This window comes from Stegodyphus dumicola, chromosome 3 (assembly GCF_044657685.1).
Source record: "Stegodyphus dumicola isolate Sdum_Otavi_A_Nest chromosome 3, ASM4465768v1".
NCBI classification, from domain to species: domain Eukaryota; kingdom Metazoa; phylum Arthropoda; class Arachnida; order Araneae; family Eresidae; genus Stegodyphus; species Stegodyphus dumicola.
This window is the reverse complement of record NC_140770.1, coordinates 41,632,321-41,651,555: the sequence shown is the minus strand read 5'-3', so window position 1 is coordinate 41,651,555 and position 19,235 is coordinate 41,632,321. Positions and strand designations below refer to the sequence as shown.

The 19,235-nt window shown below is 33.5% G+C and overlaps 1 protein-coding gene and 1 long non-coding RNA gene across 3 annotated transcripts in view; one reads left to right on the top strand and one right to left on the bottom strand.

Moving 5' to 3' along the window:
* The window catches only part of LOC146997971 (uncharacterized), a 123,549-nt gene extending 117,847 nt beyond the window's left edge, over positions 1 to 5,702 (bottom strand). Inside the window, exon 1 of the long non-coding RNA XR_015040178.1 lies at positions 5,278 to 5,702. This is a non-coding gene — a long non-coding RNA (uncharacterized LOC146997971). The remainder of the gene's footprint in view (positions 1 to 5,277) is intronic.
* LOC118184219 (adenylate cyclase type 8-like) overlaps positions 1 to 19,235 on the top strand; it is a 411,974-nt gene that overhangs the window by 194,867 nt on the left and 197,872 nt on the right. Inside the window, exon 1 of one of the 2 annotated variants that reach the window (XM_085812800.1) lies at positions 8,374 to 8,614. The exons of the other annotated variant lie outside the window; for it this stretch is intronic. Coding sequence (XP_085668926.1) covers positions 8,549 to 8,614 — 66 coding nt within the window. The 5' untranslated portion in view covers positions 8,374 to 8,548. Of the gene's footprint in view, positions 1 to 8,373; positions 8,615 to 19,235 lie in introns of those variants that run through there. 2 annotated transcript variants of the gene reach the window in all.

Here is a 19,235-nt window from a genome sequence, read left to right as displayed (position 1 = left end):
TTCTTTGCGTTCATTCAAATAATGTTACCAGAAATTTTAAATGTAACTCATTTATATAAGCAAAGTGTCGACCTCAGTCTATGAAATCAGATTCTAAAAGCATGTACAATACCAAGATGAAATGTCCCAGGTCATTCTTTGAAAACTCTTTCTGAGGATCGTTTCGAAATTCTTCAGTTGAAAGATGGCGAAGCACAATATACCTAAGCTTATTATAAATCCTCTTGTATCCACAGGAAGAATTAGCTTCTGTTGGTCAAAGAAGAATAAACATGTTTCCTAGAACCGCTTACTCATATTGTAGCCACTTTAACACACAGCATAAATACTAAGGTGAACTGGGGAGCTCGTCATATGGACGCAGAAAGACACTAGCGGTCACTATGCTTCTCCTATTAATCTAATCATTTGGAAAGAGCAAAGAACACCTTACAGCCAGACGAACATTGTTGAAAGGAATGTTTACCGAGGTACATCCTACATATCGGTAGCACCTCACACGTATGGGGATAGCATTCTCATCCGTATGTAAGAACATATGCTCTCGCAATCCGCGATTTTTTTAATGGTAGATAACGTTCTCTCTTCCAAGACATGCATTGGTAATCAGTACCTTTTCAGCAATCGTTTAACCAGCTCTGTCACCATTATTTCTTACATCGAATGCTCACGTGTGAAATCACATTTGAATGGAGATAATGTGTTTCTCTCTGAAGCATTCTAATACGAGCTACAAAGAGAATACGACGCTTGTGGTCTTTTCTTCTTATTGAAGTATTTGGTATTTTAATCGATGTAGGAAGTAGAGATGACAAGTCCAGAGCAGGGCATATTCAATAATGAAATTGTTATTTTCATGTATTTGAGCAAGAAACAATTTATTTTGCATTTATTATTCAAATGTTTTATGATAGGCCTATTTTATATTTTTTTCCCAGAGCTATAAGATGTAGAACCCCTGTAGCGTGTAATAAGTCATTTATATTTTTGAGAGTTTTTATGTTCACATCATGTTTGATATAAAAGTGTTGCCCCGCTAAACGATTTCTACTGAAAATTCGAAGGGCTATATTGTGCGTATACAGTAAGGTTTAAAAGCGATAAATATGACAAGGGTTGAAAAAAATATGAAACATAAATTAAAGAAGGTCAATAAACAAATTAAGCCAATAAAGATCGATATATCGCCAAAATGGGAAGCTCACAATAATTGAAATTTTACTCTTTCCAAACAAAGAAAATAAACATAAAGTTAAGGAAGCTCGAACGTTTGAAATGCAAGATAAGAAAAAAAATACACTTGAATTTTTTCTAGGACAGAAGTACGTCCAACTAATTATTGAACATTGGAAGGAGTAGTTGAAGAGTTAAAAAAAACAAAAAAAGCAGTATAAAGTAAAATAAGTTTAGAAAGGGCAGTTAAAGTAAGAAAGTCCTGTTGATCTACACAGAGCTACTTGAAAAAATAATAACAGATGAAATTGGATTAAATGTGAGAAACTTTAGTTGATGTAATGAGGAAACTAAAGGCGAGAGACACGAAATGAGTTATCTACAATCTACGAAATGAAGACAATCCTCGAAGTTGCTGAAATGTTAAAAACATTTTATTTTCAATTCATTTTTCGAAAGTTCTCAAGCGCATTTAAGACTTTATACTTCTTGAGGCATTCTTTAATTCATTTATTGCGTCACTCTCAGGAGAACTTTGAGAAGATATTTACTATGCATTTTTATTCACTGCTACTGGCACTTAATGTTTTCGTAATGTATTCGTGAGTCTAGGGTTTCTCAAACATTTTTATCTTGCGGCTCACTACTTCGCCTGTGCGGCATATAGTGGCATATTCCTAGCCTCCTAGCTAATGATGCACTAACTACTGGAAGGTCGATCACTCCAAGCTCTAGCATAACATATATATAAACCAATGTCCGCACCTCATATCGCACGCAGCTTTGTATAATGATTTTATTCTCAACAAAATATTATTTTTATAATTTAATAAAATTTAATGAATAGTAAGTTGCATAAATATAAAAATTTCAATCAATAGTTTACGTAATTTTTTAAAAAATCAAAATGCATCCAGTACCAGAATGCATTTTTTTTAAAATTTTGTTGCAAGTATTTTCAGTTCTCTAAGAATAATAAATAATAGTTCCAAAATTTTTAATACACAAGTCCCTTTTTATTTTATTTATTTATTTATTTATTTATTTTGTGAGTGTGTATTTGCAGTTTTCTTATACATTTTTTCCCGACACATTCCAGAATTTTTGCAGCAAACTGGAGTGCTGCTGCACATCATGAATTTGAGAATCACTGGTTTAGACAAACAAGGGCGAGTAAGGAGCAAACAAGAACCACAGTCATCTGAGGTTTAAATTGCACATTAATAATCTGTAATTTAAAACTAACTATCATTTATGTAAAGCGTTTCACAAACTGTTATCAATCATATGAAATATTTTTAATTAAAAATTTTATTTCCCATTTGCTTAAACTAATAAACAGTTCTTTCAGTTGAACATATTTTTTTGACTTTTGAAAAAACAGTGAAAACGCTGCTAGGTGGTTTGAAAATATTAAACTCTTTTATATTTTATTAATCTCTATTAAAGCTCTCTCTTGCATTTTTAGTTTACAGATTGTCACCCTAAACGTTAGATTGTTTAGCTAAGGCGGATTGCAAGACAGAGTATATGGGCTCGACTCCCGCATAGGGTTTAATTGTTTGTTTGGCTGCCTCTCCATTTTATATAGATTCGTGGATTTCCGATATTTCCCAGAATATCCATCAGTTTGAGTTTAGACGTCAGCTCTGAACTAAACATCAAATGTATAGAGTGGTCAGGCGGAAAGTAGAATAGAAAATTATCTAGTGAAATTATTAAAAAAAGCCAAAACGTTTGATCGCTCCTGTACTCATCTACAAAATCGACATCCTAGGATTCCCAGGTTATATGATAAATATAATTGAATCCTGTTTAACAAGTAACAAGTCTTTGTTGTTCACCTATCTGATGTATGTTCCACCCGCAGTGCTATTTTAAACTGGAGTATAACAAAAGTCTCGCCAAAACCAACATCGACAATACTGTTGCAGTACTTCTTTCCCTCCCCCAAAATATTTAATTAAAATTTAAAAAAAAATTCCTTAGAAACATTTTATCCTGAGCTAAATAAGTAATTTTTCTTGCGGAGATCCTCGTTAATACTCCCATGTTGTCCCTAGATAATATATCTATCACTTAGAAGTTTCGAGTATGTAACGCACGATTATACATCTTAATATCTCGAAAGCACGTTTTATCCATTAATAATACATTCATAAATTCTATTTTGCGACTCATGTTGCATTTTATGCTGGACCTGCCTGAGCCAGAGTTAATAACTCCAAACAGCACAAAACTGTACCACAACAAATTGATCATTCTCCTTAGTACATAAGAAACAACCGTATTCGAGAGTAACTGAAAATTGCTCCGCTGAGAGCTGTGTATAGTGGCTTGTCCAATAAATTTCAAGCCAAAAATCTGCAATTAGATAGCGATTGTATCTGTTCTTGGGATTATGATCTTAATAACTCACTTAATTTTAAACTCTCATCGACAATACTAATTGCAACTCTTTTTTAAATAAAATCAAGAAGCAGATTTAGCGTAAACTATGGTCCACCATTAGGCGACCTGCTGCTTTATAGCCCCGTCCACACTTCTAGTGTTCTTCAATAAATGCTTTGATTGCATTACTAAAACGTATTGGAGAGCTTATCGTCTGATGACCTGCTGGTGAATGCCCTGGCATTTATAATAATAATGTTAATACTTTATGCAGCTCTTATGTAAATGATTCATAGTATTCTGATCCAATAATTTATATGTGCTCTCTGTGAAAATACCAACTCACATTTTTACGCATTCGACATCTTAGAATTTATTCTCTTCACTTTTGACTCATCTGAACTTTTTCTCATGGACATACATGACTATTTATTGTACTAGACAGTTTTCTAAGTTACACTGGGCATTCAGCGACTCACAGAATTAAGCATTCATTTATCTTCGAAATTCGCAAAGCGGCATTCCTTTCTAGAAAGGTAAGGCCTCGTGTCTTGGCACTCGGTATTTCACTTACCCATCATCGAAAAAGCGTATATATCGATATATCCCCTAAGGAGTTTCCCGGGCTCACGTTATCTGTGTTAAGGCGGCTAAGAAGCAGATACGTTCGACCATTTCCGATGAATTCGCGTCGAGCAATATATAGCTATTGAAGGAAAAGGAAATCTATTTTAACAATGCATCCAGCGTCGCGTTTTTTCTTTTTCCATACAAGACACGCATACTTCTCGGTTTTTTGCACTTTACCCACGCACCCCGCAATGTTTTCGCAAAAAGAATCAGACATTGCACCTCAGCTCAATCATTAAATGAGAAGTTAAAAATAGGTGTATGAAGCATTTAAGAAAAACCACATTACACTGCATGTGTGCAGAAAGCCAAGTCCAAAACTTCGCTGAAGATTGCAAAAGCTGCAGTATGAGTCCACTGCTATGCTAAAACGCTGAAATTCCTGTAAAAGGGAAAGGGATCATAACCTGCTGTCTCACCGTGGAATATGTGTAGAGCAGTGGAGGGGTTGCAAAATAAATACTTTTTGGCGAAATGGTGCATTGCTTCATCATCCATTTCACGAATTTTTGGTGGGAGAACATAATTAGAAGTACTGAAATGAACTTTAATTAAAATACAAATAAATTTAATATTAGCTTAATGGCTATTCGTTTTACCTGGTATGAGTGCATAATGAAAAGAAAACTTTCTTAATTACCCCAATAAATCAATGTTAACACATAAAGCATCCACTTATTTAGATCATACTCAAATTTGTAGGCCGATTTAATATCCTCTGAGTCTAATAGTTATCGTAACATTAAGTATAAAACATCTAAAACCAGTAGTTGGCTGTTTTTAAAGAAGGTAATTGATATCGAGAAACTGAATGCTCTTTGAACAAAAACAGGGTACTTATATTGAAAGATTTAAGCATCAATTTTCAAATAAATTCTTTAGTGAATTTTCTTTTATTATCTAGACATTAATTTTATAAATATCTCAGACATAAGAATAAATTCCTGACTTAAATCTCCTTCCTTAATCATTATCGTTAGGACATTAAAAAAAAGCTGATACATTGGCCCCAAAATAAACGCAGAAAAGTTTTAACATTTTGCCCAGAAAACGTGTTTCGAATTATGATTGAGAAATTCTTACTTAGTTGGCATGACGTCTGACATCAGCTCATTAACTCTCCAACACTAATTTTCTACTAAGTTCCCACAAATGAGTTAGTCGACACAGTCTTTTCGACGGATACATTGCTTCTTTTATCCCCGACACAGGAAGCGATCGATATCCGGTCCGGATAAGCAGATATTTTTTCTCGTTCCGTTTACAGCGCTTCATGAATAGAGCAGCATGAGCAAAAAATAGAAAAAATAAAGGAATGTATATTCGGTGGTAAGTGACGTGAAAAAAGGAGAGACAAAGAGTTGCGGATTCCTTCCCCCACCCAACAGCTTGGTGATTTTGTTCTGAATCTCTCATGCCGGATATTCTCACTTCTTAGTTAAAAACAAGAAAGAAGTGTTCATAATGGCGTAAAAATACTTAATGGACAGCAGTGGAGGAAGGAATTAGGCAAGTCAACAACGTTAAGTGCTCAACCATTGTGCTCTAGAGATTAGATAAGAGATTAAGCGCGTCTGATATGTTGATGGGAGTTATTTTTGACTAAGGTATGGTAGATCGATTAGGGCTTGGAAATAGCATAAAGAATTATAGATCGTTTTTGCTCGCGTTTATAAGCGTTGATTTGAATTCATTTAAATATAGCCTTTATTTTTTTTCAAAATAATGTAAACAGATATAAATTAAAGAAAATTCTCATCTAGTTAAATAATTAATAATAACCTAGGTAAATAATAATTGCATTTGACAATTAATTACAAGTCATGAAGCACAAATATTATAATTATGATGTGTTTACTATAAGAAGATATAAGCAAAGAAACAGAATTATTTGTAAGGCTGCTCCATCCATGCGACTGGCGTGTTTTTCCCGTTATATTATTAATATTTATTGCAGTTATGTTTGTTCTTCATTGCTCCTTAATGAGTATATTATATTTTAACTTATGAAAGGTTAGATCTTTTTCATAAATACAATACGCCTGTTATATAGAATAATATCTGCAATTCGTTTTTATCATATACTACTGTGGAAATTCATGTTAATAATAAAATCGTTATGTAAGTAATCCTGATAATTACCTTCAAATGATGTTAATTTTCCATTTAAGAGTTTTACTTAAATACTCTCTTATAAATGGACATATTCATGAAAACAAATCTTGCAGCATGAAAAGATATTGTTATATTTTGTGACTAAAATTATGCAAATGAATAAAATAACAGCGTAAGTGAAGGTGAGTCTCATTGGACTACGTGAGAAAAGTTAAGCTTTCTGGCACTCAATTAACATAAAGCACTTTTCTACAATTTTCTTTTTAATTTGTACTGGCTGTGTATATTAAAGGACACTAAGAAGAAGTATTTTTAATTCCCAAGGTTTGATATCCGACATAAGGCCTTTAAATACTAAATTATAAATTTATTTATAAACTATAAAATTACATAGAAACTGTGTTTTGAAGACACGTGATAACTTTATAATCACCAGAGCGAAGAAGGCATGATCAGAGACTATTGCATATGCTTCAACGTAAGGATGCGGCCCACCAGCGGCCGCGGGGTAAAATCCCTGAACACTGGTTGTTCAGTCCGAGGTTTGAATCCAGCAGACGGGCTAGCTGTTTTTGTGTTTTTCTCCATGTGTAACTTGTATACGAACCAATTTGCCTTGGAAAGCCCTCCACGAAGGCATCCCTCTCCTTAGGCAGACAGCCCTCGAAGCTTTGCCGTAATCACATAAGCCAAACCAAACCAAAACAAAGTAAGAGGATTATTCATAAAGGTAAAAGAAAATTTTCTGAGAAAATAACAGGATACTCGGTTAAATGCAACAATTCCGTTGTTTTAGAAAAGATTAAGAAGGAATAAGTAAGGAATAATTATTAATAATACACATTCAGCAACAGGAAAAATATGGGAGTGAAAAGAAGCCATCAAAATTCACCAGAATTTTTAACAAGATATGATCATATCTTATTAAAAATATCTGGTGAATTTTAATGGCTTATTATGTCGACATATGATATAATAAACTTTTCCTAAGCTACTCCTAAATAAGGTAATTCTGCCAAGGGAAAAATTTTGTTTAATTCTGAGATATAATTTCTAATAGTTAATATGACATTTCCAATGGTTTGAAAAATTACCCTCCCCCAAACTAGTTGCGCAAAATTCTAGTGAAAACTTCCAAAGACGACCGCTTATGATGAGAAACGACAATTTTTTGTGGAGGAGGGAGGAGGTCTTTTAAAGTGAGTATGATTATTGCGAATGTTCAATATTAAAATACCGTAGTATCTTTTGGATAAGTCTTTTTGTATTTGTCATGGAAATCTATGATCTGTTGTTGTGTTTATATCCAGTAAGCAGAATTTAACTACACGGATTCGAAATAAACATATTTATTCTGAAAATGAGAGAAATTTCTTCCTGTTTCATTCCATTCTAGTTATACATTAGGACAACTCTTTAAATTATAGCCATTATAGATTTTTCTAAACACAGTTATTTCTTTGAATAATTTCTTCTCTGAAAAACAAAAACTTATTCTTGCAAACATCAAATTTTCTGCATTTCACAATGCTTTTCAAAGGTTATGCATTCGAAATTATATACAGCTGTGATCTCAAACTCATACTGTAGGTGGGTTGCATTCACGACCTGTAGGGGAGTTGGAACCCCAAAATCATCAAAAAATTGTGATTTCGGATTTTTGCATTTTCAAAGTCTCTACATTTTTATCTTTCTAAAAATACCAATCTTTAATCTCTATGAAAATTAGAACTGTAAAAAAAATATAGTTTTAATTTGTCATCTACTGCTTTGATCAATGAGGATTTTTACATAAAAACGCGTTTTTCTCAAAACGTGATTTTTTTATACTCGATGTACCTTTTCTCAGGAACTACTGCTCACAGGTATCTAAACTTTTTATGGCTTATTTATTAGGTTCCCTAATATTTACCGAAATAAGCTTTTTGTTTCAGCCACCAGAGCTCTCTGCCTGTCTGTGAGATATTATTTCGCAATGCGCAGATTGTATGCGTAGTTCGCATTTTGTTCTTGCATTCTTAAAACCGCTAATTGTAACTCTGTCGTTTTACTTTGTGCTGTGTTGTGTTCGAAAGTTCAAACCGCGAATAAAGGTTAAATTTACAGTCCACTCGCAGTGATGTATTCTTAGGTTTATTAATTTAAAGTTAGGATACCGCTTCGCTACATTATTTGGTCGTCATACGCCGGAGCTTCGAGAAAAACCTGCGCTTGTGAATAAGAATTCTACGTGTCCGTAATGGAGTTGATAATGCAATTTCGGTTTAGAATTCTCAAGACTTACGGAATGCATACAATGTTCGAGGTGAGTGAAATAGTTAAAGCATTTTAATTGCATTTGAGATTTCCTTATTGCTACTATTGTTGTGTTTAAAGTATTAGTAAAATCGAGAATTTAGAATATTTTCAAAATGTCAGATATAGAAAAAAAACGAAAGAAAATTTTGAAAACACAGTTAATTAAATTCATTGAGAGAATAGATTATGATAACTTAGATAATGCTGAAGCTGAATTAATCTTAGAAAAATGTAAAATTTTTAAGGAAGATTTTAAATCTCTATTTAGAGAAATTTATACAAATTGTGATGATGAAAAAATAGACACTTTCGTTGACGAAGAACAGTCGATTTTAGAGAAAATTGAGGAGGTTCACTTAAAAATTATTCGTAAGTTAAAGATTTACAAGGTAGTAAATGCAAATGGCGACAAACCTGTCGTACCTGAATCAATCTCTGAAAGTTTAAAGTTACCAAAATTATCTTTACCCACATTTAGCGGAAATTTAACTGAATGGATAACATTTAAAGATTTATTTAACGCTAGTGTTCGCAACAATTCAAATCTTTCTGGAGCTCAAAAATTACAATATTTAAAGAGTTCTTTGAAAAATGATGCTTATCGCATTATTCAGTCAATTCCCATAGCTGATCAAAATTTCAGTATTGCTTGGAATTTACTAGAAGAGAGATTTTCTAATAAGAGAGAACAGATATTTGCTTTTATTAAAAGAATTCTTAACGTTTCACAATTACAAACGGAATCTGCATCCTCGATATTAAGTTTAGTAGATAACGTAAACGAAATAACTCGCTCATTGGAAATATTAGATCAAAGGATAGATAATTTTAGTGATACTTTGTTGTTGTATATTATTTTGCAAAAACTTGACGTTTCGACAAAGTTGTGGTGGGAGCGTCAATTAAAAAAAGATGAAATACCAAAGTTGAATGACTTGATAGAATTTTTGAAGAATTACGCTAGAACATTACAGAACAGTAAACCTTTAGTTAGTACAACGCATAAATCAGATAAACCAGTGTATAATAGGGTTACTTCTCTGATTTCTAATTCTACCTGCTTATTTTGTAAAGAAGATCATTTTTTATACAGGTGTTCTAATTTTTTAAATTTACCAGTGCGAAAACGAATAGAGTTTGTTAAGGCTAATAAACTTTGTTTTAATTGCTTGTCTAATGTCCATAAAGTTAAAATGTGTAAGAGTGCAAACACCTGCAAGCATTGTTTTAAGCATCATCATAGCATTTTGCATTTAGAAAATAATTTCAAACCAAAAAATGCATCTAGATTCCCTTCACCGGAAGCACAAGTGTTTGTTCCGAAATCGCAAATTAAACCAGAAAACACTTTGAGTGAGGTTTCTCCAACTGTTTGTGCAAACAACTATGAAAATAAACTTTTTGGTGCTCATGCTAATGGTAAACGTAGTCATGTACTTTTGTGTACTGCTTCAATTAAGGTTCAAAACTCAAACCAGGAATTCATAAATTGTAGATGTTTACTAGATTCAGGCAGTGAAAAATCATTCATTCGTCGGAAAACAACTATCAATTTAGGATTGAGCATAAAGGATTCGAAGATATTAGTGGCATGCTTAGGTACTTTCAATACAACTACTACTGGAGAAGTTGACTTGTTGTTTACACCTCATTTTAATACTAATTACAGAATTTCAACATCCGCTTACATAATAGACAAAATTACAGGAAACATTCCAAGTGTAACTTTACCTTTGAATTTATATGAAAATTTCCAGGATTTAACTTTAGCAGATCCTACATTTCATGAATCGGGAGAAATTGATATTTTACTTGGAGTTAACGTATTCCTTACTTTAATAAATGGCGAGGTAATTAAAAGGGGCAAAAATCTTCCATTTGCATGTTGTTCTAAGTTAGGATGGATAATTGCTGGAACTACACATTTTGAATTCCCAAACCGTGAGCAGGTTTCAGTCAATACGCTAAACGTAAACACGGAGGAATTAGTTAAATCATTTTGGGATTTGGAACAAATTCCCACATCGAAACCTTTAACTAAAGAGGAAAGATTGTGTGAAAATCATTTCGTGGAAAATCACGTGCGTAGTGAAAAGGGTCGTTACTCAGTAAAACTGCCATTCAAGCCTAAAAGAAATGAGTTGGGTAATTCCAGACCATCAGCCTTTCGCAAGTTTCTTAGTCTAGAACAAAAATTAATAAAAACTCCTGAAGTATATCAACAGTATAAAGACTTCATGTCCGAATATTTATCACTTGGACACATGGAAGAATTATCCGATGATAATCCAGATAAAGTAAATTTTCATTATTATATACCTCATCATCACGTGCTAAAAGAATCCAGTCTTACCACAAAATTACGCGTCGTTTTCAATGCTAGTGCCAAAACTACATCAGGGATATCGCTTAATGACACGCTAATGAATGGTCCCAAGGTACAAGACGACTTATTTACTATTCTTTTGAGGTTTAGATGCTATCCCATAGCCATTACTAGTGACTTATTGAAAATGTATCGACAAGTTCAAATTCATGATGAAGATCGCGATTACCAAAAAATATTTTGGAGAGATGATCCATCGAAGCCGATTAAAACTTACAGGTTGTGCACAGATACGTACGGCACTACTTCCGCTTCATACCTGGCTACTCGCGTACTCAAACAACTAACAATTGACGAAGGAACTAAATTCCCAAAGGCAGCTGAAATAATATTACACAATTGTTATATTGATGATGTCCTATTTGGTTCAGACACAGTAGAAAACGAAGTAGAGTTAATTTCCCAACTGAGTGAACTTTTACAAAAAGGTGGCTTTCAATTGCATAAATGGTGTACTAATGATCGCTCGATTTTGGAAACTGCTTTGAGTGCTCGGAACTCAAATTCTTCATGTGCCGTAGTTGATACTAAATCAATAAAATTATTGGGTTTGGAGTGGTATCCAACGCAAGACGAGTTTACTTGCCACTTTGGAAATCTCGAAAACAGAGAGTGTTCTACTAAAAGAATAATTTTATCTTCTATTTCGAAAATCTTTGATCCACTTGGTTGGTTAGCACCTTTTATAGTTGCAGCAAAAATCTTGCTTCAAGACATATGGAAATTACAAATCTCGTGGGATGATCCATTGCCAGATGAAATCAATCAAAGATGGAAAATCTATTGTGAAGATATCGCAAATCTTGAATGCATTCATATTCCTAGGAGAGTATTATTGCCCAAATCTACAAATGTAGAACTTCATTGCTTCTGTGACGCATCAGAGAAAGCTTACGCCGCAGTGATTTATTTAAAGTCTTCAAATCATTCTTCAATTTCGGTGCAGCTACTAACATCAAAAACTCGCGTAGCTCCCCTGAAAGTAATCTCTATTCCTCGTTTAGAACTCTGCTCTGCAGTTCTATTAGTGCATTTGGTTCAAGCTGTGCAGAATTCATTGCAAATTCATGTTGACAGTATTTACGCATGGAGTGATTCAATGATAGTTTTGTCCTGGATACAATCAGAACCAACACGCTGGCAAACCTTCGTAGCCAACCGCGTTTCAGGAATTCAATCAGTCTTACCTTCATCGCATTGGAATCACATAAAAGGAAAGGAGAATCCAGCTGATTGCGCATCAAGAGGTCTTTTGCCTTCAGAGCTTTCTACTCATGACTTGTGGTGGACAGGTCCTCAGTGGCTTAATTCAAATAATATTCCATTCTCTATCAACTTACCATTTTCAGAACAGTCTTTAAGGGAACAACGGAAAAATATTTCTTGTTCAATTGGAACAGTCGCTTCGCAAATTCCAGTCCTTAATGAAGTTTCATCATTTTTGAAACTTAAAAGAATCATCGCATGGTGTTTTCGGTTTGCGAATAATTCAGCTAAATCTACCGCAACAAGACTTAAGGGTTACCTTAAAACCGAAGAATTGCAATACGCTAGAAATGCAATTGTTAGAGTAGTTCAAATGGATGAGTTTTTTAATGAATATAATCTTCTGAAAAAGAATCAACCGTTAAACTCAAATAGTAAGATCCTTTCTTTGAACCCGTTTATCGATAAGAATGTACTTATACGCGTTGGAGGAAGATTAAGACAATCCAACATCGCGCAGGACAGAAAATATCCTATTTTGTTGCCCAAGAAACATCACATAACACAGATTATAGTGAATCATTTTCATGAATACCATCTTCATGCAGGCCCCCTGCTATTGCTATCAGTAATTAGAAGAGAATATTGGATAATCCACGCTAGGTCAGTTGTAAGACAACAGATTTGGAAATGTGTGAAATGTCATCGTGTACGAGCTAAAACATCTACCCAGATAATGTCTGATTTACCATCGTCTAGAGTCGCTCCGTCAAAGGTTTTCTCCAAAGTTGGAATTGACTACGCCGGGCCATTTCAAGTGAAGCCCAGGCAAGGTCGAGGAGTAAAACCAATGAAATGCTACATTTGTGTATTCGTGTGTTTTACTACAAGAGCTATACATATTGAATTAGTAGGTAATCTTACATCAGAATCATTTATTGCCGCTTTAAAGCGCTTTGTGTCTCGAAGAGGAAAACCAGGAACTTTTTCCTAGCTCAGATAATATTGTGCGTATCGTGAAGATCAAAACCGCTAACGGAGTTTTCAAAAGGCCAATTCACAAACTTAGTGTTTTGCCTATCAACGATTAAGTTTTTTTCCTAAAGCATTATAACTTTGTACTTTGCTTTAGCTATATAAGTTCCTGAATTGTATCAAGGCTTCTGTGCATCTGTTTTGAGAACAATTTAGTTTCATTGCATAATTACATATTATGTTTTCTTGTGAATATTTTGATGATACATTTTTGCATAATTTAATATTGTTATGATAATTTCATTTTGTAAAAGCTATTTATTTTGAAACGATGTTTCAACGCCGGGCGGAATGTTTCAGCCACCAGAGCTCTCTGCCTGTCTGTGAGATATTATTTCGCAATGCGCAGATTGTATGCGTAGTTCGCATTTTGTTCTTGCATTCTTAAAACCGCTAATTGTAACTCTGTCGTTTTACTTTGTGCTGTGTTGTGTTCGAAAGTTCAAACCGCGAATAAAGGTTAAATTTACAGTCCACTCGCAGTGATGTATTCTTAGGTTTATTAATTTAAAGTTAAGATACCGCTTCGCTACACTTTTTGTAATAAACTTTAAAAAAAAAATTTTAATTTTTTTGTGTGAGAGAAGTGCTAAATTTCACTATGCCTAACAAAATATTCTGTAATTTACTCTAAAATTCAAAATGTTTCAAAAACTCATTTCAGTATAATCAGATAGGTATACTTTAATTACAGAAAAAATTTCAAGCTTGTATGTACAGCAGATTTTGAGAAAAGGTACATGGAAAATGGCCAATTTAACATTGTCGGTATAGGGGTTTCTGATACCCCTAAAGTAGCTGGCGAGCCGTATGCACGATCTGAAAGCAGCTAAAGGACGAGACCTTTTTTTAACAAACTTTCGAACTCAAACATCTGCTAAATTTTAACTTATTTTCCGTTTAATAAAGACAAAATTTCATTTACGAAATATTTATCAAAATATAAATGAACAATAATAATAACAATGCAAAGAAAAAAATTCAAATTTACCGTACTTATTTTATATCTGTAAAAATTTCTGTTGCTTACAATTTCGTAATTCAAATATACTCGCAACTAAACGTCAAGTTTTGGATTAACATTTATCTCAAATAATTTTTCATACGTCGAATTTTATTTTTCACATAAATTTAAATAAACGTATTATGAAAATTTATCAAATTTCCAGAGAAAACTTCCCAGTAGAACAAAACTCTAAAATAAGTAACTACAACCTTTTCTCTTTCTTTTGTGTACATTAAATTCTTCTGTCAACACATGTAAAAATACATATGATTGTATTTAAATAATTACACATTTCTATGTTTTTAGTATAGCTTGACACTTGCTGACGCTTTGAGTTTGATAGCGTTCGTAACCTTGAAGAAAAAATTACTGAAAACTATCTTCATCAAGTATTGTAAATGCTCATGATCAATAGGGCCGTTTTGTTAGAACTGTTAATTATCAGGTGTGAAAAAAGCGTCTAGTCTAGTCTAGTGAAAAAAGCTGTTAACATATAAATGTACTTCCCCAGAAACGTAATTATGAGGTATCTCTCCCACTTTCTTGGAGTGCTTTCGCGGTGAGTTGGTGAGTACACTGGGCCGGTATTCCAGAGGTCCGTGCTTCGATTCCCGGCGAAGGCGTTTGCTCATTTTTCATCTCTCCAGTTTTTCCAATAAACCTAATGTCTCTACAGTGGCGCCCGAACTAAAAGGGTGTTGGATGATGATTCTCCTCACCCAGGATTTGGCAGTTAGGTCCCCTGAAAACCGCAGTCGCCCTTTAAAAGGGGGAGTATATAAGGTATATCTCCCACCTTCTTGGAGTCCTTTCGTGGTGTGGTAGTCAGCACACTGGGCCGGTATTCCAGAGGTCCGTGGTTTGATTCCCGGCGAAGAGGGTTGCTAATTTTTCGATCTCTCTTGCTTCCAAAAAATCCTAATGTCTACAGTTCTTGCTACAAAAATTCGTTACTGAGGATATTTATCTTTTGAGAAGTATGGATGAAGTTAATCAGATCTGTATCTTTGAATCTCTGAATAAGATTTTTATCAGACTATAAATTAATTAGATCAATTTGTAGATTTTGTGGTATTTATTCATGTTATTAAAAATAATAGTGAAAGGTAATTTAAATTCGTGCGCCAAACCTTCAAATTCCTTAAATATACCTTCAAATTATTAGTATAGTAATGACATTTTTCTAGCGTATTATTGAGATGTTCATTTGGAAAAAATAGGGCGGGCTTAGACATAGAAATAGAAAAAAAAACATTGAAAATGTACGAATTTTTACTTCCTTGTACGAAGTAAAAGGAAGTATTGTAATCGCGAAAAGTTTCAGGCAGCATATTTCAACGAAAATATCCATTTTGACCGCTATCGAATGCAATTTAACAATGTTTTTGCGTGATATCTGTACGTAAGGACAGAATAAAATACTCTTTTCCTTCAAAAAAATTATAAAACTGCTTTAAAATGAATTCTGAAGAGAATTTTTCGTGGCGTCTGTACGAACGTATGTACGTACGTGCGTACGTACGTACGTATCTCGCATAACTCAAAAACGAGTAGCCTCAGAACGTTGAAATTTTGTATATAGGACTGCTATAACATCTGCACCTCGTATTTTGGTTGCAATCGGCCGCACCAAACGTATTTAAATATATTTATATATATATCCACTCTATTACCCGGCTCAGTAATCTCAGGTTCTTACTCTTATATGTTTGTAAATTGTACATTTTTTTTCTTTAAAAATGATTGGATTATATTGTTTTTATCTTCCGGTTAAGGATTTTATGCCTTTAGTAAATCTGCGTGAAATATTTTTAGAATTATCATCAGTTTTAAAGTTGTTTAATTGCCGCTAAGCCTGTTTTTAATGGCGACCATTGATGTTTACATTTGAAACAGGAGACTAGTGGATTTGTTGCCAATCTAGAGAAACTTAGCTTCGCGACAACAAAGATAACGCATTCATTTATTATTGCCAATTAAATCATGATTAATTCTTTCTGGAATTTTTTCGAGGAAATAAGCGTTTGAGATTTACTTCGTAATTTTTAATATAGATATTTTGAGTTTTTATGTATTTTTGCCTTCTCGCGAAGTAAGAACTGAATTAATTAAATGAGAAATACTCAATCGTCTGTGAAAAACTGTTTCTTTTTTGTTTTGTTTGCTTAATTTCTTTTATACATAGTTCTATCTTTATTATAGTATTTGAATAGAACAGGTGGCGACGATTAGATAATTCTTTAAATGTTATACATTTTGTGCATTCTGAGTTATATGAACGGAATATAATACTGTTAAGTAAACCTAGCGCCAGAGTGTCGCTACGGTAAACAAAGTGAATTTTAAAGAATGCATTTATTCTATTGTGGTTTATGCGCTATCGGCGAAGTAGGTTTAATTCAATCGAATAAGTTTAAATAAAATGCAAGAAAAAATGCGTATAGTTTAATATTCCGTACAAGGAAGTCATGTGGTGTACACATCAGATTTTTTTTATTTCAGTTTTATTTCACATATTAAGTAAAGTCATAATCTGTTTTCCATCAGCTTATCTTAAATTTTACCAAAGTCAATAAATTAATTGATCTATAGAAAGAAGAATAATCTCGATCTCTACCCTTTTTATTAAAAAATACCAGTAAGTTTTCTGAGTTGTAGGATAGAGCGTGTTTCCGCCGCTCGAAACCGCGCGTTGTCTTTCACTACTATGATTGAATTTTAATTTGACTGTTACTTAAGTCACATCGCCACAAGTGGTGGCTGATCGTGGCAAGCACGAGAAGCATGTTTTATGTTCAAGTTCTGATTCAATAAAAAGAGTTTGTTTTAAATCATTTCAAGAGTATTTCTTTTTAGACACAGAGATTATTTGCTTAACGTCTGTTAAAAGTTTGATGCTAGTTTATGCTCCCAAAGAAAGTCAAACTTTATAGATGAAAATCGATTATCCGGACCCTGTGCCGTCAGAGTCAAGCTCAGATAACCGAGACTGTACTACAGTATTAAAGCTACCATTAAACAGTATTTAAGATTAGTTTATCACAGTTATCAACCATAGTTACATTTTATGACACCCAGTCATAGTTTTAAATATTAAGCTACATTAGGTCAAAGCCCATATAAGCTTTATTGGTAATGAGAGGTCTGACAGCCTGGCCAAGCAGGCGGTCTCAAATGTCGATGCAACGGATATTGAAGTAACAGGTTCGAAGAAAATTGCTATTAGAAAAATGAAAGAGTTTTACGTTATCAAATGGAAAATACAGTGGTTCTCTTCATCTAAAAACAAAGGATTTATGGAACTAATTAAAATCACGAATAAAATGAAATGTATGAACAATATTGACGTTAATCAGGTTTTAACTGGATATGGTAGGTTTCCATTCTATTTCAACCCATTTAATCTGCAGGAAAATCAACTATGTAATAGTTGTCAGGTTGATGTTAATGCTAGGCATTTTGTGGTTGATTGTCGTTTAACAGCCCCCATTAGACAGATTTTTAACATTACTAATTTTAATGTAAGTGTCATTAATTTTAAAGTTTTTAAATCATATACCATTGCTCTAATTAAGTTTATCAACGAAAATAGGGCGCTTGTAGGAATCTTCTGTTAAAATTAAATTTTGTATTTTTATAGGTTTTAGATATCTGTGGTGTTCTATGTTGTGAATTTGTGTTTGCGGTTTGTTTTTTGTTTGTCTGTTTGTTTGTAATTTTGTCTTAGATGTGCTTATTTATTTTTAATTTAGCATTTTTGTTTGTTGTTTGGGGGGCGGCTAGGTTGCTGGCTGCCCTCGTTTGTGGAGAGACGAGGCCCCTTCTTTTGAGCTATGGGGACATTGGTGTCTAGGTGAGCTGAAGGGAGCTTCCAATTCTTACAATTTTTATCCAGTCGTAGTTATTTGTCAGCTAGTCATCAAAGTTCGTTGCATGCAGGAAATAGACGAGGTGCTTTCAATATGTCTCGCAGTAAAGAAATGAGTAAAACAAGGGAATGGACAGAATAAATTTAGCTTTGAGTTCTAATAATATCCGAAGTTACGTGGAATAATAAGTTACGTGGAATGCAGGGAAATAACGTGTCTTCGACTCATTCCTTTAATGATCTGTTGTTTAATGTAAGTCATTTCACTGCAAAGGAAGGCCCACACGCTAGATTGTGTTGCATAAGCAGAAATGCCGAATTTGGAATGCATTAGATTCCAGAAATATAAATCTTGTCATACAGGAATTTTCACTCTTCTATCTTATGACCAAAATTCTTATGGCTGGAGACGATATTCTAAGCACTCCAAAACTTTTTAATACTGAACTATACGCTATAGAACCACTGAATATTGATGCACGGTGCTACCAGCTCATGTTTGTTGGCGACATCCTAGCGATAAGGATGTTATCTGTTGGGAAAAAGCCTCGAGATGTTTTTCCAACAACAGCGCTTACGTATCTTTCTTTCTTTAGTTATAGGTAACAGGATGCTACTCCGTAAGCCTATGTCGTATCCCTAATTGTCTCATTAATTTTATTAGGAAAATAACGCTTGCATGCAACCTCATTATTATGTAAATAAATCCCTAGCATTAAAATAAATAATACATAACTTATTTACCTTTCATTATACACTGCAAATTTTTCAAAATATTTCATTACTTTCTTGGTGTAAGTGATTGTATATAAAAGTTATCTTTCCATAAAATAAATATCACGAGACAAAAACAGCGTTAAATGAGTTAAAGTAAACATAACTAAACTGTTGTTCAGAAATCTCATTTCATTAGAGGAAACAAAAGCGAGAATTAAAAAACTAAACGCCTCCAATTCTGAAATTCTTACCTGTCTTTTGATTCACAAACATGCATTTCTCGAAGAATGATGAAAGATGAATAAACAATTTGATAAACGCAAACCGGATTCTCACCTATAAAATGTGCAATCTCTTTCTACTAACATCGTTTATTAAGTAAATAACTTGAAATTTAATGGAAGTCTGTT